This window comes from Manis javanica, chromosome 12, assembly GCF_040802235.1.
Source record: "Manis javanica isolate MJ-LG chromosome 12, MJ_LKY, whole genome shotgun sequence".
Taxonomy (NCBI): domain Eukaryota; kingdom Metazoa; phylum Chordata; class Mammalia; order Pholidota; family Manidae; genus Manis; species Manis javanica.
Window position 1 is genome coordinate 10,642,628 of NC_133167.1, and position 24,554 is coordinate 10,667,181.

At 42.0% G+C, this 24,554-nt stretch overlaps 1 protein-coding gene across 8 annotated transcripts in view; it reads right to left on the reverse strand.

The window, feature by feature from the left end:
* Nucleotides 1-24,554, reverse strand: part of RHBDD1 (rhomboid domain containing 1) — a 118,128-nt gene that overhangs the window by 19,982 nt on the left and 73,592 nt on the right. For 5 of the 8 annotated variants that reach the window (XM_017660509.3, XM_036997794.2, XM_036997793.2 and 2 more), the window contains exon 8: nucleotides 20,263-23,450. The exons of 1 other annotated variant lie outside the window; for it this stretch is intronic. In XM_017660509.3, coding sequence (XP_017515998.1) covers nucleotides 23,344-23,450 — 107 coding nt within the window. In that variant the 3' untranslated portion in view covers nucleotides 20,263-23,343. Of the gene's footprint in view, nucleotides 1-6,657; nucleotides 6,822-20,261; nucleotides 23,451-24,554 lie in introns of those variants that run through there. 2 more of the 8 variants (XR_012123486.1, XM_017660516.3) reach the window with 2 other exon arrangements.

Genomic DNA, 24,554 nt, shown 5'->3' on the forward strand with positions numbered 1-24,554 from the left:
GATCTGCTCTTGGTAGACTGCCTGCAAATCTCCTTTCTTTGGGAAGTTCTCGGAACATAATCTCACTCTATCTCATGCTCTGAGGCTCCCCGACATTCCGGGGAGGTAAGGGCTAGTCCCCATGCTGCGCAGATCCAAGTAGATATGGGATGCCAGGGGACCCTGGCTTTAGGAGTTGCCAAGGGGATCCGCCCTATGCCTGGGAGTTCAGCGAGCTTCCCCTCCCCCATCTCCGCACTTTCTTGTCTCAGCTGCCTGCAAGGGGGCTGTCATTCCCTGCTGCTCTTGCTTTAATTAATTCCTTCCCTACCTACACTCTTCCAACCTGCTCTAGAATTCTTTCTCATTCAGAGTCAAGAACCCTTCCCCATCCAGGCTGAGGTTTCACTGGTGAACAGAGAGAGACCCCCCCAGATGCAGCTGCCTGCAACAGTTATACCCAGCACTGCGTGAAAGGAATCCTGCATTAGAAATACACGAGCCATCTGTCAAGGCCTGTGAAACTGGGCAAGGGTGGAAGAGTGAGGCAAGGCAGGGAGGCAGTCTGGGTCCGGCCTGATAGACCCTCAGGTCCAGCACGGACAGGCAGCTATTCTGTTATCAGCTGGTCCATGTGAACAAAAAGGGGGTGTCGGAGGAGTGAGCAGCTAGAAGGATAAACAGTCAGGGTTACAATTTTAGGAAGGAATATGCTCATTTATTGGCCTTAGAGTTGTTCTAGGTCTCAAGAAATGCTGCATGGGAGACATGATCAACTGTAATTGTTGTGAGGGAAGCAGATCCAGATCTTCTCACACGGTTGTCACTACTTAAGGCAATAACAATGGTGACAAAAGACCTGGCATTTCCCAGGAGGACAATCTCTAGAACTTTTAGACTTGTTTGCTCTTGGTCTAATTTGCCTTCTTCTCCAAAAAATAAAACAACTCAAATATAAAATATAAAAGTTCTTGCTGAATGGGACAGGGCATGAAGAAAGATGTTACATCTAGGGACTGTTTTTGGAAATACCCCCAAGGCAATGGAGCTCTGCTCTAAATAAATAAATATCAATCTTCAAGTGGAAATAGTTTTGGGTAAATGGTGAGGCATATGAGGAAGCAGAGGGGAAAAGGGAATAGGAAAATACCACCTTCCCAACTTCCTTAGACATCAAAGCCAGACGTCCCCTCAGGTACCCTCTTCATGGTCACTGATCACCAACACCTCCAGTTTCAGAAAACATCTAACATAAACTTCTTGCATAATTATTTCCTTAAATTGATGCCAGGCAAATACTGTTCTTTCTCTGGGGAGAATATACTTGGGATTCTTGCCACAAATTAAATGGTCTAGAAGAGTTTAGAAAAAGATAATTTAAGGGCAATCAAATGTGTGTATATATATGCATATATATGGATTTGTATATTTATAATATATAAATACATATATTTATATTTACAACACTGGGAGTGAACCCTCGGTTGTAAGTCTTGGCAGGAGCCACAGGAAGGGCAGTGCCAGGGGCACAGCACGCACTCAAGAGGGTTCTGCATCTCTCTATTTTTAAGTCCAGCCAAGAGATGAAAAAAGAAATACGGGAAAGTACTCATATAACAGAGAAGAAACTGAAGTTTCTCAATGTCCAGGCTTCATGCATATGTTTCCTTCTCCTCCTAACTTCAGTTTATAAGCAGAAGGAATCAGTCCTCTGAATACACAAGGTCACTGTGCATGCACATATCATCCCACCCAAACATGAGCAATGAAAACCAAAGTCACTTCGAATACACTGGAAGAGGGGCACCCAAAGAGCAAGAGCTCGATCTGAGCGAAAAGAGAGGCCTCTGGACCCCAGGGACAAACTGTCCTGGTCACTGTGCTTTTCCTAGTGTGGGAGGTCAGTGGGTATCTGATGAGTGACCAAATTCCAGAGTTCTCAGGGATGCAGGGCAAGTTCCACCACGTCCACCTCCCTGGCCCAGAAACCCAGCCCGTCAAGCAGCCGCACAGGTTTTGAGTTCAGCTCGAGTCTGCCCGGGAGCCACCCAGGGAGGTTCCATCCCAGCCTGCACAGGCCCCGGGCCCGAGGAGCCCAAGGAGGGACCTCTCCCAGTGTCTGTTCACCTAAGGAAAACGCAACCCCACTTTTCTAGCGGCGAAATCAGGGCTGAGGAAGAAAAGGATGACTCTCTCCTTTAAGTATCCTGGTCTTTCTCTCCTCACCTCTTATTTAGTCCCTTTAGGTTTCTTTCCTGCATCAGGAGGGGTTTCTCTCTAGCTTTCCATCATGTCCAAAAGGTCACTTGCTACCAAATCCTAGAGCTTTGAAGAAAGACCATGAAGATTCACTTTTAGATTAAAAAACGTCACAATTCATGAAAACACAGCTACTGCATGAGAAATACCTAAGAGTAAACACTAGAATTCTAAACACAACAAGAAAACCCAGACAGACAACAAACACCTCTTTGGCTTTGTCAAGAAACCCATTTGAATATTTGAATATTGACGACAGCCACATTCATCCTGTACCTGGAAGGCAAAGCAAATAAACTAGAACAATTAGACAGGCAGAAAAGGATTGATTATGGCCCAGAAGTGGGTACTCCGTCATAAGAGCAACCAAAAATCAAATGACCTGTAATCTGTTCTTTCTTCTGCCTTAGCTGCAACAGAGGAGAAAACTGGCTTGAAAAAGAACAATAAGAGAAATTACAAGCATGTGCATTCTGAATATGCATTCTGGGCTATGCCCTCTAAGGTCTACCGCGATGCAGTGTAGAAGAAATAAGCCAATGAGGGCTTAGGTGTGCTTTAAAACCAGACCTTGCCACTTCTGGTTGCCCACTCACGTGTTAATTCTTTCATTCCCTCCCCTCCCTCCCTCAGTCACTCATCTAACAAATATTTAACTAAGCATCTTCCTGGGCTCTAATAGGTGTGGGGGACTCGAGTGAATAAGAGCAGGACAGTGGCTTTATCTGCTGTAAGAGCAGTGCTCAGGCATTATGCATTTTTCAAAGGCCTGTGAAAATATTTGAGACCTCAAAATTATTAAATGGCTCCTAAGTGAAAAAGAAAGTATAAAATTGAAAAGTAATAAATATTTAATTAAATGCCTATGGAATATACCAACCCAATCATTTATAACTTGACTCACATCTATGATACATATATTTATATTCATTTACTTAAATATATACTTACATACTCATATATACATACTTATATGTCATATGTTTTAATACATTTGAAATGATATGGGGAAGGGCTTCCAAAAGTAAAAGCCTGCAAACGTCCTCAAATTTCCCCACAGGATGGAAAGGACGTCTCTGCCCTGAGCTTATAGCCACATGGAGTCAGAGGCATGCACCAACTACCACAATCATCTGGTGAAATATCTAAGAAAGTAACCTCTCTGAGCCTGTTTCATTGTGAAAAAACTACCAATCAAAAATCAGAAGCCATAGCCTTCAGGGCACTTTTGAGGACCAAATTAGAAAAAGAAAAAAGATGGGAAAGTGTGTCATAGGCTCAAAGAGAAGAAAAGAAAGTTTTAACCCCTTACATCTATGTTCCTCCAGGTGCTTAAATGTGTCTTCCTACGTTGGATGCCGTACCAGCTGCCCGAGCAGGGCCCTGCCTGCAGCACTGACATCAGCCTCTACTACATCCCACACAGAGGCTGCCTGCGGCCTTTCTGCAACCAGATGTTCCTGATGGACAGACACTCATAAACAGGGTGCTTTATGTACAGAATAAAACCTGGTCCATATTATGAGACTCCAAAGAGACACAGAGGTTTAAGAAAAAAAGCTTACTTTGGTAAAAAATGAAACCATTTTCCGATTAGCTTCAGCCCTAAGCAGACACCACCATGCATCGGCCCTGAGAATGAGAAGCTGTAGGCTGCTCCTGAAGGCAATTTTACTTCTCTCCTTTGTAGACATTTTATGAAACACCTTAGTACTCCCAGCTGGCAAGGCTAGTGGGTAAAAGGGGAAGATGAACTCAGTTTTGGAAAGAAAGGATCACATGGATTAGCACATAGACACATCCGAGGAGGCAATATGGCTCCATTATTTGTCTGTTTTCTCTTTTCCCTTCTTTCTGGGCACTCTATTGGGGAGCGGAGTGGAAGAGGGCTGTGGAGGGATATGAGCAGGTTACAAGCAGCCCAGGATGCAGCACAAAAAACGGAAGAGAGATTAACAGTTACAAACTTCTGCAAACAGAAACTGGCTGCTTCAACTGTGTTAGATTAGCCCCTCCTCTGGCTCTGACACTTCCTTTGTGTCCGCCACAGGCCGTGTGTTAAGATGATATACAAGGTGTTTAAATAAAACAAGAGAACAAGAAAAATTGAGCATTAGGCAGAATGAAGATTCCCTAAAAATACTTTAGAACAACTTCAAACAAGAAGTCACATTTATAAAATAACATTTTAATGACTGAGGCAGAAATGACTCTGAAACATATGAATAAATTTCCTTCAAAATGCATATACCTCAAAAAATTTGGGGGTTGGGGGACCTGTTTGGCAGAATCAGCCTGGTGTGTAGAGCACGACTCTGGGGAAAAAGGGAGATACCTGTCAAAGTGCACTCCCTTTCAGCGTCTCTTTGGTGACTCCATCCATTGGCTACAGTGGCCATTACCTAAGAAACTTGGAACAACGTCTTGGAAATGGTTTGACTCTCTTTCCCTATTTAGGCCAAATATTCAGTAGGTTGATAATAAATGACTACCTCACCCCCAATATCACAAGCATCAAAAATAGAGTCTATTTCTGGGAAAATGGTTGAGCCTTCTTAGGCCCACTGCAAATGGCACCCGAATCTTTGTGGCCGTTCGGTATGGCTGCACTTGGATAACTTTTTATTTCCTTTTAATCCAGTGGGAACTAACTTCAGGAGAACACCACCTCCCCCAACTCCTTTTTCCAAATTAAAGATGCAAATTTCAGACAAAGCCTATAGTAATTAGGCTCCGTATTACCTGTCCAGCCCTTTTTGTTTTTTGACCACACAAACTTCACACACAAATACTACCACCATGACTGTTACTATAAATACCTTTTACTGTTTCCAAAACACACCCTCTATCACCTCATACCATTCTTGGGGACAGCCATGACAAGTATTCAACCCATTTTTTAGATGAGGAAGCTGAGAGCTGAGGTTCAGAGAAAGGTCATACAGCAACAACTAGGCCATTCGCAAGCACTAGTCGTACATTCCTGTCTTGGCATCTTTTATGGTTTGTTTTGATTAATTTTTAATAGTCACACTCTCTAGACTGATCCTTTTGTCCCCACTTACTAGAGTCTCTCATTCTTCAAGGACCAGAACAAATTCCCCATCTTTCAAGACATGACTCATGAATACTCAAACTCTAAGTTTGATAGTCTTTTTTTATGTGTCATCTGGGCTAGGCTGCAGTCTCCAGTTATTTAATCAAATACTAATTGAGGTGTTGCTGTGAAGGTATCTGGTAGATGTGATTAAGGAAGGTCCATCATCAGTTGACTTTAAGGGCAGTTATCCTAGATAATCTGGTGGGCCTGATTCAGTCAGTTGAAAGGTACTAAGAGCAGGACTGAGGCTTCCTTTGAAAAAGAAATTCACCTGTGGACTGCAGCTTTAGCACATGCCTAAGAGTTCCAAACCATGCTTCCCAAAGGCCTGTCCTACAGAACTCAGACTTGCCTGTTCAGCCCCACAACTGCATAAGCCAGTTCCTTGCAATGAATCTCTTAATATCTATCTCATACTGGTTGTTTCTCTGGTTGAACCTTGACTGATTCGCCAGGTAATTCTCCCTCTGTGTTCCTACCTGGAATACAATTCTTAAGCCATTTCTAGCTTATTGCTGGTACTGTAACTTCTTTGTAGGCAGGCTCCTATCTCAGACATCCCTGTAAACCACACAGCTAGAAGAATTAAATTATGCAAGAGCAGGACACAGGGTGCTTCTTTTTTTGTGTGAAATAAATAAATATGACACAAATGCTCACAGAGAGAGAAATAGGACTAGCAAAGGAGAGTCACAGTCTTGGAGGTGATTTCACCAAGGAGATAGTTCTATCACCTCCTAACAGGTTACTGTGTTTCTCCTCACACAGGACAGTCCTGTGCACGCAGAGAACTGAACATCCCTGTGCCTGAGTCACTGATGATGATTGTAACTTCTCCACCCCCACCCCTGTCTTATGACAACCAAAAAGCTCCCCAGAGACACATTTCTAAATGTCCCCTGGCAGGGGGCATATACCACACCCACTTCGGATCAAGGGTTATCTTCTTAGCACCATAACAATTAAAATTTATTAAGAGATGGAGTAAAAAATTATCCCCACAATGGCTTCTCCTAAAATGAGTCGTGAAATTATGGATCAGAAAAGTGGAAGTCTACTAATAGGTTGTCATGAGGGCCAAACAGTCATCATGTGCAGAAAGTCATAGGTGGGATAAGAGTTCTTAACTTTAGACACTTTTCTAGCCTCATCGATGTAAATCTCTTCATTAATTCAATAAATACTTAGTTTAGGATACCTTCTATGAGTCAGGCACTGTTTAAACTAGTATTCATTGTAGGGTATAATTTAAACTTATTTACATTTAAGGGAATTCAAGTTAAGTAAAACTAAAAATTCAGTTCCTCAGTTGTACTCACTACGTATTCCAAGTGGTCAGGACGTATGGCTAGTGGCTGGCATATCAGATGCTGAAGATATCGACCCGACTGTGTGCATCACTGAAGACGGACCCACTGGACAGTGTTGCTCTAGAGCTACTGAGGAGAACCCCTAGGGAAGCTCTTCCACACACAGTCAGGTACTACAGGCAGGGAAAAGAGCAATGTCACGTATTAGCCTTACATTGAAAAGCACAAGGCCAGATGGCCAAAATCAAAGGCAAAAACTGCTTTCTGACCAAGCTGCTTCTCACATGGGCAACTCTCTGTGGGTCCAGGATGAGAAACATCAGGGATTTATTTACTTAACACTAACTAAGGTTAGGGAACCCAGCAGTATAATGCAGCCCATGTAGTTCATATTCATTCTTTTTAATCCTTTAACAGGGGTAGAGGTCTGGGGGATTAGGAAACTCAAAGCCTTCAAAAGCGCAGAGCCTCTGTTTTAACTATGGTGGAAAAATGGACGAAAGCAGTTTATACTGAACCAGCAACTGTTCACTTCCTGAAACAGTTCTCGTCTGGGCTGCTGCTGACCTCTGCATCGCCTCATTTCTCAGCCTCATCCCGTGAGGACTCTCAGGGGTGTATGGCACAGCTGCCCCTCCTCCCTCCTGGGAAGGTCCCTGACCTGTCTCCTAGGACCCCACACTCTCTTCCACTCGGTTGTTTTACCCTCCTTCCCGGTCTCTCCTTTGCTGGCACCGCCTTTTCTCTCCAAGTTTAATGCTGGAGACCCGAGCACTCAGTTCTTGACCCTCTTCTCTGTCTACACTCACTCTCTGGGAGATTTCCTCCGGTTTCATGAAATGCATACAATTTACACCATGCGGACAACTTCCAAATACAGCTGGCCGGGGATTAGGGGCACTGACCCCCACACAGTAAAAAATCCATGTATAACCTCTGATTTCCCCAAAAACTAAACTACTCTTGACTGGAAGCCTTACTGAAAACATACACAGTCAATTTGCACATATTTTTGTTATATGCTGTGTTCTTACCAAAAAGTAAGCTAGAGAAAATGTTGCCTCAAATTGCTGTAAGTCTCCAAAATATTTTCCAATATATTTATTGAAAAAAATCTGTGTATTTTTGACCCATGCAGTTCAAACCCATGCTGTTCAAGGGTCAACTGTATGTCCTCTTTCCAGACCTTAGGTACCATTTGGTCCATACCAAACCACCTACTCACCATCCCTACAAGGCGCCCTCGTTAGCCTCTCACTCTTTCCAGGTCCAAGACTGAACTCCAATTTTTCCCTGCAAATCTGTTCTTTCTGCACATTCAGATTAATGGGAAGCCCAACTTCCCAGGGATCCTCAGCCAAAAGCTGTGGTCCCCTTTCCCCTTCTCTTTTCTCTCATAATCACAACCATTCTATCAAAAACTCCCCTGCTGTAGCTTCAAAACGTACCTGGAAGCGGACGTCTTTGCTTCCCCTCCACTGCAGCCGGGGGCTGCTCTGCTCGCCTGGGCCACCACAGCAGCCGCCTGACCGGTCCTCCTGCTCCCGCTCTCTGCCTCTGCCTTCAGGTGGTCTATCCTTATGTGTCTACCCTCTCCTTTCTGTCGCTTATCAGGACACCTGTCACTGGGTTCAGGGCCAGCCCTAGTCAGGATGGTCTCATCTTGCGATCATTACCTTGACTACATCTGCAAAGACTCTTACTGCAAATATAGTCACATGCTGAGTTCTTCTGAGGATCGCCATTCAACCCATTATGCTGCCCCACAGGCCATTCCCAACACATCAGCCCGTGTGGTCCTTAAAAAAGTTCAGATAAATTATGTTACTCCTCTGCTCACAAGCCTCAAATGGCTCCCATCTCAGAGAAAACCGACGTCCTTAGACTGGCATGAAAGCCCCATGCGATCCGGCTCTCCTACCTCTCTGTCCTCCCTCCTACCATCCAGGCATAGACAACAGTGGCTCAGACTAGCGGATGTGGAATGAACTGAAGGATTTGAGACATACTGAGTTAGCTTCAAGAGGACTTGGCTACTGAAAACTTCCAGGAGGCAACCCTTGATGAGGAACAAGCTGGGGAGGCAGAAAGGTATTGCACATCCAGGTTTGTGCATCTGCATGTGAGGTGTCCTTGAGCAGGTTTATATACAAATTCAGTGAGCCCAGAGAGAGAGCTGAGGAGATGCACTTGGAAGTAGCTGGCATACAAATAGTAACTAGAGCCTTTGGAGAAGAAATGAGGGCCAAAATGAAGTTATTAGGAAAATCAATATTCAAACGTAGAGGAAAGGGGGTGAATCTGCAAAGGAGCCAGGAAAGGGGCCAGAGTGGCAGTAGGAAAGCTGGGGAGCAGGGCAGGCATTGCGGAAAAGGGAGGGGAAAGGCATAGTTTTAAGGAATGAATAGTTATGTTCAGTAAGTCTAGGGAAGAAAAGCAACCCCAGGCCTTAGCAACACAGGTTACTGGGGAGCCTGGCTTGAACTGTTCCATTAGAATAATGGGGGCAGTAACATGGGTCACGAAGAGGAAACAATAAGCCACTCTTTGGAGAATGTAATGGAAAGGAAAGGGGTGGTAGCTGAAAGGCAATGTGTTACTGGTTTCTCTTTTAGGAGGAGGGAGGAAGGAGATGAGTACAGGCTTAAATGTTCACAGGAAGGATCCAGTAGAGACTGAAAGGCTGAAGGCAGAAAGGAGAAAGGGATAATTCGTAACAAAAGATTTTCCTGAGGAATTAGGAGAGGTGAAGGATTAGCTTTTGAGAAGAGGAAGGAGGCCTCACAGCCCAGCTGTCAGAAGGGATGAGGTACGTATTGGGCAGGCAGGGCGGTGGGCGGGGCGGGGTGGTTGGTAGGTGCGAGGGAGTTTGTAGTCTCCCTGATGGGAGGTTGACAGCATCATCCACAGGTAGACTCCGTTTCCTCTGGGGAATCCAGGACAGGCGAGACGCTCGTGTACGTTTATAATACACTCAGTCTGCTTTGTTGGGTCGCGCTCTCCAGCAGGGCTTGGCTGTCAGATGCAGGGTCTGAGAAGCCTAGTGTCTGGGCTCATCCAAATCTTTTTTCCAGATAGGTGGCAGCAGGACTGAACAGCAAGGGTGTGGAAGGTGTTTATAAGAGAGAGACTGAAACAAAGGACCAGAAATCTAAGAAGGCAGGGAGGAAAGTATGACAAGTAGGGAAGGAATTAATAAACTGGAAAGGGGGACCAGGAACACCTTGCAGCCAAGTACGCAAAAACTCGAAGGTCACCAGTGTATTTCACACAAGAGGCAAAGGGGTTTTAGATACAGCTTCCCTCCTATCGAGCAGAAGGGGCATGACATCGACAAGGTAAGAGGGAGGTGATGTAACTCAAGGAGTATCATTCCAAATCTGGATTTCATACCACTAAATTACTTCTAAATGATGTTTTATTGATTTCACTACAGCTGATTCCACGTAAGTGCCCTATACAAAAGTTTCACTTGATTCTTTTTAATCTTGTCACTTTTTAATCTTGTCAACCAGGGGTGATTTTGTCCCCACCCCCCTGCAACTGCCATCTCTATGATGGGACAGTTGTCAATGTCTGGAGGTAGCTTTCGCTGCCACAACTGGGGGAGAAGGGGTACCAGCATCAAGTGGGTGGAGGCCAGATGCTACTCAACATCCTACCAAGCACAGGACAGCCCCACCCCATGCCACCAAGGAATTATCCAGCCCAAAATGTCAATAATGTTAAGGCTGAGAACCTGCTCTAGAACAAGCATCCTTAAAAACTTAGGCTTTTTACATCAGAGAAAGGAGGGCTCAGCTTTGGGTCATAATAACTAACAAACCATCTTCAAACTTTCTGTGACATAAACATATCAACAGCCTAAAGAAAACCACTTTACTTTTCAGAAATGGTATCTAAAGTACACAAAAATGTACAAGATCTCAATATGTAAGAAAGCATACAGACACACTTGATGACTTCTGCCTTCCTTCCTTGCCTGGCTTTTCCCATTCTCTGATTTATTCTTTCCTGCATCCTGGAGCATTAAGATCCAATGACAAATTAATTTTGACAAAATTTCTTCAGAAATAAATATGCAAGTCTGAAGAATTTAGTAAGATGGTCTTCTGCTCATACACAGAAATGATTAAAGACTAGACTGAGATTAAATTCTGAGCAGAGTAACATAATTAGCAAATTTATGAATGGGTCTTCTTTTCACAGTTCTACTGTCAGGACTAATTACTTGTATTAATTAGAACTGTCAACACATGAATATGCTTGTTGAAGCTGCTTCCTATGGTAAAGTATGAGACTTGTAAATATCAAGACTCTTGAAGAAATGCAGAGACTTTCATTTATTAGCAATTCTAAGTGATGCAGAAGTACCGACTCACAATGAGCCTTGGGAATTGGCTGTAAATAGATTCCCAGTTAATGAATTTTCTATTTGTTCTTCCTTGCTTAGGCATTAGTCTCAGTTTAGCCTTTGAATGAAATAGCCAATGTATCACGACTTGCAAAGGACTGTAGCTAGGATAAGGAAGGAATTCTATCCGTTATTGGAAAAACTGCAAAGAGTAGCCAGGACGGTGTGGGGAAAGTTGAAGTTCCTCTGGCCAGGATCCTCCCCTGACCCTAAACTACTTGATGATATAATTGGCTTACTGCTAGGCTACTGCTTTCATACCCCGAGGGAATGAGCTATTACTGACTGAGTCACTGTAGAAAGAGCTCTATCCAGAGCTCTGGGCGGAGGCAGAGATGGAGGTGGATTATGCACCTGCAGACTGCTGGATACAGATGTAATTCTAGTGCTCAACCTACCACAGTGAGAATAAAGCTAGATTTAAACCCTCTTACCAAAAGAATGTTCTCGGTCTCATGGAATCCACAGTGAACTTGCCTGGGGCTGAAACCGTCAGGCAAGACAGATGGTTAAGGTGAGCAGGAGCGCCTGTCTTTTCTTTGGTTACTCTGAGACCTATTAAATTTTAATAACTCCTTAAGTGGAAGGGAGACAGCTGGGGAATTAAGAACCAGAGTTTGAAAGCCAGTTTTACTCTATGTGACCTTGGGTAAGTGGATTTGGCTGCTCTGTGCCTTGGTTTCCTCGTCTGAAAAGTGGGGATAGCATTAGAAGTTGTGAAGGGTTGTGGTGAGCCTTAAATGAGTTAATACACATAAGGGGCTCGGACCAGTGCATGGCACAAGCTCCATACAATCTATTTCTGTTCTCCTAAAAATCATCCCCAGGGATGGGGGGAGAGCTAGAGGATTGAGCCCTCCAAGAAGGAGATCCCTGGAGAAATATGCAGAGTGATTAAGAGCTTTGGAGTCAGACAGGCCTGGACTGACACCTCGACTCTGTTAGATTTGATTTCAAAGGCTCACTTGTGGCCTGCCTCATGAGTTCCTGTGAAGAGTACTGGCAAAAGAAAAGCATGTCGCAGACATGCCGTGCCTGGTCCGCACGAGGGGCTTGCTACATGTTAGTGCTCAAGTTCTCATTACCACTGTTACGTCTTTGGAGAAATCTCTGAAATTGACTGAAATTAATGCTAAAAGAAAAATTTTAGTAAGTGACCTAAGTTAAGTGGAGAGAGAAAACAAGTGGACGAGGAGAGCAGGGAACCGAGAGGTATTGAACGCCTTCTCCGCGCCAGGTGTCCTGCACCCACTGTCTCAGGAGGCCGTCACCACAGCCCCTCAAGGAGGGACAGTTCCCCAGCCACAAAATCCCCATCAATCCCTTAATTACTTTGTTCACTGAAGAAGGACAATAGCTGGGATTCTAATGGGGGCCTGACAGCAAAGCTGAGCCCATGCTGAAGGGGAGAGCAAGGTGGCGAAGGCCTCATTACTGACTGAAGTGGACACAGACTCTAGGCTCTTTCTGCCTACTTTCTCCCCTTTTACATACACTAAAAAACATGGTTATCAAATTCTTGATAGGTAGAGCATGTTCTGGCTGGTTGGCTAAACTGTACCTGACAATAACCATAAAATAACTGTCATAAAATAAGTCTCAATGAAGGTCAATTAATTAAGTCATTTCAATTTTAATCCCCTTAAGTACCAACTTGGCACAGGTCCACAAAAGACAGAATTCTTCTCATTCTATGTTTTATTTCACAAGGTCCTCCCAGAGACTCATATGTCTGGCAGAATGAAGACGGTCCGCTGCCTGGACGCTGCATGGGGCAGTTTAGGAATCATTAAAGAGAGCATCTGCTTAAGGTCCCTCCCAATGCAAAGATCTATTCCTGAATACAGCAAGATGTTGATATTAGAATTGATTCCAACTGAAAATCCATTTCTCAAAGAAGTCATAAAATTAGACAACTAATAAAATATGTCAAGTTCGTGACACCTAATTTTGTCTGAAAAATCATGCAATACCCTAAAAATCAATCTAGCCAAAAAAGTATAGCATTATAACACATAAAAAGGAAATTCTAGATGAAGGATGTCCTGGATCCTTTTGCAAGAAAGCTCAGTTGAATACAAGTAACTGAAAATCCACTGGAGTTCCTGATGACATATCAGAAGGCAAGCTGTTGCAAACTGGTTCCTAGAGCCCAGTAAAACTTATTTTAAAGGAGATACCATCCCACCTAACTCTAGTTGCTCACTAGATACTTCTCAAAGCAAATGTAGTTACCAAAGGATCTGGCTGACCATCCTCTATGGTAGTAGGGGATCTTTAGCACTGGACAGAATGTGATTACTCTTTGACAAACTCATTTTCTCATTACACGCTATGCTTAAAAATGCACTCAGGTGACATGGTAGAAACAGCTCTAAACGGGGGGGTGTAAGGATGCGGATTCCAAGGATGTGCTTAGCAAAGGACAAGCTGTGTGGGTCTAGCCAATACCCACCTCTCTTTCTAGGTGCAGAGTGCCAAGCTGGTCAGGACCAGGTCATTCCTAAAGCCCTTACAGAGTCACCACCCTAGGACTAACTATGTTGATAAGAATTCTGGGTAATTCTTACAAGGCCAAATTGCTGCCACAGGATTCTTAGACTAACACTTTTACAGTCTCTGAAAGTGTCAACTGAGCTCTCCTTAAATGGCACAGCCGTTTTGTCAGGTTATAATCATCTCTAATTGGTACTCTCATGAATTGCAACTTTCCTAACCACTGAAAAGCCTGAAAACATTTCATTCCTCTCTAATAAGAAACATGTTAAAAGGCAAAATAATAATAAAGCACTATGAGCAATAACCATTAAAATCCACTGCATTATTTTAACATTTCTCATCCGTAAAGATTTAAGCTAGAGAACAGAATACACACACAAAAAAAAACATTTTATTTTACATTTCTTATTGAATGATTTCCAAAAAGCACTCATATGTGATGTAAGTTGGCCTTAATGACTTCCTTTTTGTCACAGAGACATATTAGGGAACCATCTAGCATCCTTCCTTCTATCCATCCCAACCCATCCATCCCTAAACATTCCCAGCCATCAGTCACCCTTCTGATTAGCAATAGTTTCACCCACATAATTTTTAGACTCTTAGACTAACACTTTTACACAGTTTCTGCAACATAATAGCCATTTTTGTTGATGCTTTACTAGTTCCCTTCCTCTCCCTTCCACTTGACTAAGTTTCCTTATGGCAGAGAACTTGGTCTTTGTTTATTTGGGGGGAATGGGGTGGCTACTTTGCTCATATCTGACACACTATGGGTTTTCCATATTCTAAAAATTATAAAGGATTTAGAAACCTAGGCTAACTACTGAAATATATGATACTATCTGTACCTCCAATTAAAAAAAAAAGTGCCCCCTGTCCTCTGCCAGAGCTTCTTACGAGTGAGGCAGAGACAGACGGAGCCTCTCTCCCGGGCCCTCGGGAAGCTTCCCACTAAGGAAAGCGCCTGCATCGCTCACAAGGCAATCCCAGGGCCCAAGCACTCCCTCCCCTCAACCCTACTGGCTGCAGATTCTCATTTTTTGGGGGGCCAAGGCATCTGTAAGCTTAAAAAGCTCCCCACATGATTCTAATAGGCAGCCAATGTTGAGAACCACTAAAAATTTCCAAAACACCTCTAATGACTTAACAAATATTAGTCAGTGATATGTTTGGTCTTTTCTGAATTACAGTCCTTGTAATAATTAAATCATGCAATACCTTAGAAGTCAATGCACTCAGTCACCATGCATTTACTGAAACACCCTGGCCAACAACAACTACTTTTGTTTTCAGAAATCAAGTGAGGGCATTAACAGTTGTGAACGTATTAGTTCTCCTTGACCATCAGTGAGCTGTATCTTTCATAAAAGTCCACTCCCTCTTTATTCTTAATGCCACCTTTTCTATCTTTCTGTTGAACTGGAAGATTTTACCTACAGTTAGTTGAGTGTTACCTTTGGGTTGGAAAACTTCAGGATTTCATTCCCTGGACTTTCGTGCTAAAAGCCCTGAAAACACAAACCCATGACATTCCCATACGGAAGCCTGATGCTAACCAAGAAGACATTAATAACCTCTGGTTGAGAAACTTGATTTGAAACTTTTTGAAGAATATTTAACAGAATTCTAATTCACCAAAAATTTCTAATTTCATTCCAAGAGGAAAGTATATGAATATCAAAAAAAAAATAAAAGGTTTACAAAGTACTAGTGGAATTTAGTAGAATACTAATAGTATTAATTATATTATTAAATAATTAATCAAAATGTTGTGATGATGCTGGCCTTATCAATACCATATGGAAGGCAAGATAATGCAATGATTAAGCACATAGACTCTGGCACCAAGACTGCCTGGGCTTGAGTCTCAGCTCTGTCACTGATTAGTTATGGCACCTCAGTTAGCCTCCCTGGGCTTAGTCTCCTCTTCTCTGAAATGGGTAACTAGTAAAACTAACCCCACTGGTTGTTGGATTAAGTGAGCCCACATGCACGTATATGCTCTTGCATACACACACAAACGTAAACACACATACACAGGTCACCTACAATGGTGCCTTATATGCTATGACTCACCTAAATTCTATCCCAATCTCCACACATATAGGAGAGTGATTTTAAAATTCAGATTTGATCTCATTGCTCCCTTACTTTAAAACTCTCAATGGTTCCCACTATCCCCAGGCTCAAGTACAGCATATTGGGCCTTTCACAAGCTGATTCCCATCTATCTTGCCAGTCTGGCCCCCACACTGAAAAATATATTGCAACCCCAACCAGTTTACTTCCTCCAACAGGCCATCCTTGAATCTCAAAGTCTTTATCCATTTTCTCTTCTGCCCTCACTCACTCTGTTCAAACCCTTCACTAACTTCTTATCACAATCAGAGGAAAACCAAACCTGAGAATGGGCCGTGCTCTGGAACCCACTAATTCAAATTTAGGATCAATTACCCAGTTTGCCCCAAACTTAGATATGATGCATTCATTCATATGAGAAAAGGTTCTCACTACCTCAATATTTTGTCCGCCAATCTCTAAGACAATTAAGGTAACAGCAGATGTTAAAAGGTCACTACAGCCACTTGGGAGGAAAATCTGTGAATTCTGAGTTTAGAATACATGGCATCCTGTCCATATATCTGTCTCTTTTGTTTGCTGTAGGTGCAATTTTTAATTTATTTTCACATAAGTAGTTGTTTATCTATTCCTGTAACTGCAAACAGCAGTGAAAGGCATGCATTTTAGAAAGTACAAATCTGGGTATTTTTAAGGACAGAGCTCATTCGATCTCATTATTCTGTCAGTTAATTGACAGGAAAGAACATCCTAATTGCTCATTAACTCTGAAGATGTCCCCCTTGTCTGGTGTCAAGGTCTGAGAGATCCAGAGCACACACCACCCATACGGCTGCTGCTGCAGGGGAACGATGCATTAGGTTCACACGACTAAAAAAGCAGTAGATGTTTCGATATTGGTTCCAAACAATCCTATCTGTAAATACAGGAGAATTTGGTGGTGAGTTATGTTCTCCTCAGGCTAATAAGATGAACCACACTGCTGATTAAATATAATTTTCTGGGGCCACAAAGTTTTCTACAGCCATTGCTTATGGAAATCATTCTTGGTTAGATTGTAATCTGCCAAAATGGCAACAGATTTAAAAGGGACTCCCAGAAAGGCATTCCTTGGGGCTCTTTCACTTCCAGCCACCCCTGTGTCTACATGCAGGACTGTAATGAGCAAAAACAGAACAGAAAACAAGCCCTCAAAACAGGCACTGCTCAACGACTACTCAGACCCCTTCCTCAAAGCACACAGAGAAATCCAGAATCCCACTAGACGGCCATGCCCACGTACCGAGAAGAACTGTCTACATGCGTCTGTGAGGGAGAAAACATTAAAATGAAAATTAGCAAACAATAAGAGCTACAACAAGGGGTAGGAAACACGGTCATAACCTGATAAGTGTCACAGTGTCAAAGTTATGCTCAAAATAGGTCTTGCTGGGCCTGAGTTATCGAAGTCAGGGGCTTATTTCCCTCTTCACTCCAACACGTCTCACCAAAAAGCACCCTCTCCACAACAGACAATTACTTGTGGTTTAAAATTTATCTCCGTCACAGCACAGTGTGCCAGGAGAAGGGCCCAGCTACCCCCCCGAGACCCAGCTTATTTAAAGTTATAATGAAGACAGCAGGTGTTCTATACAGATGTCACTTCTTCCAGGAGACACTTATTAAACACTTTATCTCCCTTAATGTCGATGGGCCAGCTACGTTTTATTTCAGCATCACCATAGCCAAAAGCGAACTGTTTCCTTTTAGTCTCACTGAGCTGAAAATGAAAAACGTGCTGGGTTTTGGGTTGATTTGGCTGATTTGTAAAGCATCCTGACTGCAATGATTCAGGAATCAACCCATACTGTTTTCTTGTATCACAGAACTGTATTTTGCAGTACAAAAGCGCTCTTCCACAGAAAGCATTCCAGATTCCTTTCCTTGGTGACCCAAACCTCTCAGGTCTAACCACCCCACGCGACCTTTCGCTGAGATGAACTGGAGTAGATATGGAAGGATGGCACTTGATAAAGTGCACCAAGCTTGCAATTCTATCACTGGAGGGCAAAATGGAACTGCTTGGCACCATGGTTCTCAATCTGTGTGCTAAAGCAGCCTCAAACTAGGACAGCATCCAGGATGTTCTGGAACCCTTAAGAATGAGAACATTGTAGTAACCAGGGAGAGTGAGCTACAAATAATAGGAACAGTTGCCTTGCCCAATGTGTGGGGATAACTATAGCCTGGCAGGTTTGGAGTAGAGATAAGAAGGTAAAGAAGAGAATAAAGTAAAAAGGAAAAGGAGAAAAAGGACCTGGAGATTTCCTAGTTGGGATCCTGAGTTCCGCTCAGTCTCCCTTATCACTCTGACCCCCCACCAGTAGTCTGCAGGCACTGGCGGTGACCGCCCGAGATACAGGCTTCTCCACACTTCCCTGCAACACCCAGCCTGATGCCTTATGAGACAGGATCTAGAGAGCATCAGACAAGTGCCAGGCTAATAGTAAATATTTTTAGCAATGCATAGGTTTAATTTTTTTTCTTTGAAAAGGTTCTACATGATTTTGCAGTCATTTTAGAAATTGGAGTGAAGCCAAAACAAGAAAATGAAAGTTATCATAATCTAATTCCTGAGAAATAAGGATGACTGGCATTTTATTAAACATTATCCCAATCTTTTTTATAGTATATTCACCAGGTTTTACAAAATAAATGAGTTTCTACTAAGCATGCTGCTTGTATCCTGCTTCTCTGTCTTTTTAATGGCTGAGTATTATTCTATGTCATGATTTATTTAACCTGTGTCCTACGGAGGCATGATGAGGTCACTGGCAATTTTTCCAAAGCAGATGATTATAGTGCAATTTTAATCAGCTTAATATTTATAGTAATCTTAATAACACTGCACAATTTCAGTCCTGTATTACAACAGAAACAGATTTAAATAACACAGATGTGACACAGGAAGATCTGTGGTCCCCAATTGAGATTCATGAAGATACATAAATACATATTAGGCATGACTCTCACATCTCGCTCTCCATAACTAAGTACAACAGAATTATAAATAGTTTTTGAATCCTTGGCGGACTGCCAAGTGACAAGAGCAGACAACTCTGAAAGCTATTTGTGAATCTATAATAAGTGGAAACCAATGTGTGACTCTTGGTTTTTCTTACTAGCAACACAACAAAATGGAGGGAAGAGGGCATGCAGCTCTGAGTGGGACCATTTCATGGCGCAGAGTAGATGACAGTGAAAATTCTCACATAAATACTTCCTATCAATGAGTGGCTAGAGTCATGTGTACCGGCTCAGTGTGAAATTCAGACGTCTGAAGGCACACTTAATGGGAGCACATTTATTCTTTTTTGTTACACATCACTTCTAAAAGAAAAGCTACTGAAGAAAAATTGAGTCCTATTTAAATTAACAGAACAAAAATCCTTAATTCAAATGTCGCTAGTGTGCATGTTAAAAACCGTATTTTCAAACTCATATGCTATAATGTTTGGTAGAGACAAATAACAGCCCAGCAGATTATTTAGGGTGGTCAACAGTAAGCATCTGGGAGGGTGTGTCCTATGCGGTATCTGGGATGCAGGTTTTCTTGTAAAACATGGGTGTTCCTTCCTTATACAAACTATTTATTTCATGATTTTTAATTCCTGTCAGGAATTTTTGCTCAAACAAAAGCAAAACCAACCAAACAGAAGAACTTAGCCAATTATATATGGAAAGGAAGACAACTGGTAAGAGAAATGTCCTTGTTATACTGTAAATAATACAGTCTTTCTAAATTTAGCTTGACTGCCTATAGTGGCCACATCAACTTTGGTTTGTAGGGTTCTGAATTCAGGAAGATCACAACAGCCAATCCACCTCTGACAATTCAGACGTGACTCCAACTCAGTTACCCGCTGACTACATAAGGGCTAGGCACAAAACCATGCCCTACGGATGGTTTTTCTGTAGTGGCTGTGCTGTGCAATGTAGAAAGCATCCCAACTAGGAACAGAGAAATCTAGCCCTCTTGTTTGGTATTTGCCACTTAAAATGTGACCCTGGGCACGTCACTGAATTTCTCTGTGCCTGTTTCACAATCTAAGATAATGAAGATAAGTACAAATGTTTACTTCATAGGGTTCTGTGTGGGTATGTGAATCTCCCGAGCACAGTAACCACCAGAAGAGGCACTTAATACTTGCTGACCTGGAAAAATGTTGATCAAAACACTTAGGAGTGGTTTCTTCTGGGTACCTACATATATTATGGGTAGCTGCAAGGATATACCTCGAATGCTGTGTAGCTTTTCTCTAGATGGTGGGGTTATGGATTATTTTTTGTCTTCTCTTTGCTGATTTGTATTGTCCACAATGATTATGCATTGCTCTTCTAACCAGAACAACACCTAAGTTCTAAAAGACCATAATAGATGAGCTCGGTACCATCACACCTCTCAGGCCCTCAGCACCGTCCACCTTGGGACACCTGGAATTCAGGTAGGGCTACCAGAAAAGGAGTTGAGTGCTGCCCATTTCCTTGGCAAAACCCAAGCAGAGCCATGCAGCCATCAGAGAGCCATGCAGCCACAGCTAACTAACAGCTGTGAGCACACACACACACACACACACACACACACACACACACACACACACATCAGAGGCGTTGCTCACACTTCGTCCCATTTCCCTTACCTCCAAGGGCCTGGTGGACTCTGCCCCTGGCTGCAGGGGAAGCTGTGAGTCTGCAGCCGAGCCAGATGGCTGATGTGGAAGCTCGCTTAGGGCTTCAGGCCTGCTGTAGGGCAGACTCACAAGACCTAGGAAATGTGGGTCTAGTCTAGCAGCTTCCAGGGAGGTCGTGCCTTCTAGGCTCCTCAAACCTGCCTATTTCACACCTGCATCCCCAGGGCAGGACACTGTCAACAGTAATTGGGGCCAAAGTTACAGACATATATATATAGATTGTGATAGGATAGTAAGTCTCTTGATTTCTCCAGGTGTGTTTCCTCATTGTGTAAAACCAGGTGTCAGATATGATAACGTCTAAGGTTACTCTCAGCACCAGCATATCACACTTATATTTGAAAATGGTTGTTTTGTCTCGTTCTCTGTCATCTACTGTAAAAAAAATTCAAGTAAGTTAAGCAAAGGATCACAGTAATATGTCCCTCCCCAAGATTTAAACTGCAGTTATGCGCTTAATATGCTCAACAATGTGACTCTTTAAGGATACTACTACTAATGGCTGAAGATGGAATGTTAAGACCCAGCCGTGCAAAGTGATGTCATACACACTTCTGATGTGTACTTAGGAAAGGGTCAGTAAAACTCAACAGAAAAAAGAGAGACAGGAGAAAAGAAAATATGATTCACTGAAAATATCAATGGCTGAGTCTTGGGGCTCATAAAAAAAAGATACCATTTTGTTTTGCTTGATATTTCAACATAAATGCATAGGATTCGAAACTTCTTCATATGTGAGATCCACTGTATTTTAAAGCACTATTTGATATTTCTCTTTCAAACGAATGTATTTCATAGAAATGACAAGAGTTTCTTAATCAGGCCTATGTTAATAATTTCTTCCAATTAAATGTAGTCTTACAAAACGCTGAATATATATACAGTAATTTCTGAGATTAAAAACTGTATAGATAACTTCAGTATCCACATCATGGTATTAGTAAACTTGATGTTCTATAAAATTGTTACATAACTTAAGGGATCATGGTTGCTGAAGTAGAGATCAATTCATTTCAAAGGTTACTATGTTTCTTTCCCAAATCTAATATGGGGAAGTGAAATAAATTGAAGTAAGTCACTTGAAAATCTGTCATTCAGCAAAAATAATATTGTTGGTTGGATAGTAAAGAATAGGATTTATTCATTTCTGTCGCTTGCAATCCTTACCAGTATCTAACACATACAAGGGGCTCAAATAGGGATTTGCTGAGTAACAGAGTGAATAATGATTCTGAGAAACATGATGCATGTACAAGGTAATATTTCTGAAACCTTTAGATTTGGTGGCCCGAAAGTGGCCTTCGTGTGTGGGGCAGGATGGAGGGACATGAGTGGGTAGAATTAATCCATTAGAGTTTTGTTCATACTTTCATTGCTAAATCTACTCATTAGCATCTGAATAATGCCTTTCAATAAATGATGATTGTGGAGATAGGCAGCAAAGGAAAAATTATAAAGAAATTCACACATAACTGTTAATGTCAATTTCCCACATATGTTTAAGTTTTGTGTATCCTTATTTTTATTATTTTAGCAACAGCTGGTCTACAGTTATTATTTTTAAATATGCATCCTAAACAGAAATCTGTTCCTGCCTGTTGGGAACCTCAGCAAAACCTAGTCCACTAATTTTATTATTTTTCTTCCGGGCTGGGATATTCACATGTTATTTCACAGATCTGAAAAAGTATGTCCTTATATTTCCTTACATGTACAATTTCACATCTAGATGCACTCTCAAATATCAAATTTTACTCACTGAAACAAGGATCTCTAACAGAGAGAGTACCAAGTAGGAACCAGGAATCCAAAGGAAGTGTTCGGCAATGAAATTGTTTTTAGACAGTCTGGCAGATGGTACTTTTTCATTACATAGGAAGTTTTCCTGGGGGAACACACACCAAATTACTTAAAAAAAAAAAAAAAAGTGAGTGGTCACGCCGAATTAGCTGTAGTTTCTGGCCTGCAGTGCTCTTGCAAAGCCAAGCAGACCAGCCCTGAACATACACGTATGTTAAAAATTGCCAACTGCATTATGCCTGCTCTGGGCCAGTGAAGATGCATATACTCATGCAGCTGAATAAGATACCACCATTGTAAGCCGTGTACTTACCGGGTTAGATCAGCCTTACGTGGCTGTGTGAATTTGTCTCCCAGAAATGATCTTTCATCCAAAGGCCTTGAGCTCTATGCATCAAACACTCCCCAATACTCCTGACATTTCCCTGTGTCTCTATCCCTTTCTAGCTACATGCCAGTCTGTTGCCACAGAATAAAGGAAAAGGAAGAGGTTTTGAAAAGTACCCAACTCAACTAATTATAAAAAAAAATTAAACAGATATCTGATCAGATTGAGTGATTCACACCTTAAGTGAAGGTAATTGATATCCAGGACTCAAATTCAGGCCCCTGAAGTTGCCATCCGTTTTTCTTTGTACCATACCATGAAAGACTAAAAGAACATGAAATTCATTCAATTTTTCCCAGAACTTTCCATGCAGTAATAGAGAAGACAGATGTGTTTATATACAGAACATTTATATACTTTGGTTTAGCATCAGTAACAAGAAAAATGTACAACTTAGTGAAAATAAATTCTTTTCATTATAACTGAAAATGTATCTCAATGGATCCCTATGAACACATGCTTATAAACAGGATTCAAGATACTGTCAAATGATCTGTTAACAAAAATAGCACTAGATATTAATTCTGAACCCAAATGTTTTTTCCAAAATGGCTTCCCTGACAATTTTACACCTAAAGATGGAAAGACAAAGAAGCAATGAGTTTTACTCTGAAGCCAAGACCTTTGCAGTATATGCCACCATAGTTTCACATACGGTTAACCAGTACGTGTGGGGAGGGGGAATAACCACTCTGCTTGATTATCACAAGACAGCCAAGTGTGACTGTGGCCATTTGCCTTTCAGAAGAATATACGAAAAGAAGCACAAGTTATTCCACATGTCAGGAAGCATTTCCAGCTTTCACCAGGACACATGCTCCAGGCTGACAGAGAGAAGTTGAAAAGGACACAGCTTTGTATCCAGCCGCCAGCTGAACTTGGTGGCAGGCTATTAAAAAGAAAAAAAAAAGGCACAAATTATACATAGATGGATGCGGAGGGAAGGGGGAGGGGAAAATGCAATGAGCTAATGTTCCTAGTTGGCATCTGCCTTTTGACTCAAAGAAAAAGATGGCTTTTTTCCAAAATTTTTCTATTATTGTGGTATCAGCTGCCTCTTGGACTCGTTTAAAAAAGCTGAGACTGCCAACAGAACAAGACAAGATTTCTGTTAATAGAAGTTAATGTGCAAGCTCCTTGAAATGACAGGGATTTTGATATTTTTTCTACAAAAGCTATTTGGTATTATTATTCTTGGCATGAGCTTAAGGACTTGTGTGGCCAGGTACTGTCAGAAATACAGTAACAGCAAATTCTGAGGACAAAAAGTTGCTATCTTGATTCTTTAATTTACTCTTCCAATATATTTAACTAAAGAACATTTTGAAACTAATTGGTGCTGGGTGGTCTACTGCTGAAGTGTCATCCTACCAAATGACTTTCTACTAGTTTGCCCTTTCAAATCTCAGTAATACTGGTAACTATTACACTAACTTCTTACTTTGAAAACTGGAAATCGAAGGAAAAGAATTAAGCATTCATGCAATCTTTTTAAAAAGGACTACAGATTCCACCTACATCATAAGGAAAAGATGTTCTTTATTGAAAAAGAAAAAAAAAGCTATCAAATAAATATACTAGGGATGATAGATTCAAACCCCAATGAAGAATAAAGAATGCTTCCAGCTTCTACTTGGGATGTAGAAAGCTGGAAAAGCATGACTCCCATCCTTATAATAAACATAAATGCGGGACAATCTGTAGATCAGTAATCTTTCCTGAACCCATTAGGGAGCTGAGGCAGTGCAGGGCAGCCAGCTAGACAGAAGTCTAAATGGTGCTGCAGCTCTGGCTTACCTGGCCCAGGCTCTGAAGGACACTAATAAAAAGAATTTAGCCACAACTGTCAACTACTTGCTAAAGGCTGAGTGTGAACTAGTGAGAACACAGAACATACACAGAGAATATATTGGGGTCTGAAATATAAAGGAATTGACACCCACTCTCAGGCTTTTATGAGGACCTCCTGCAGTCCTCACAAAAAAGACAGGTT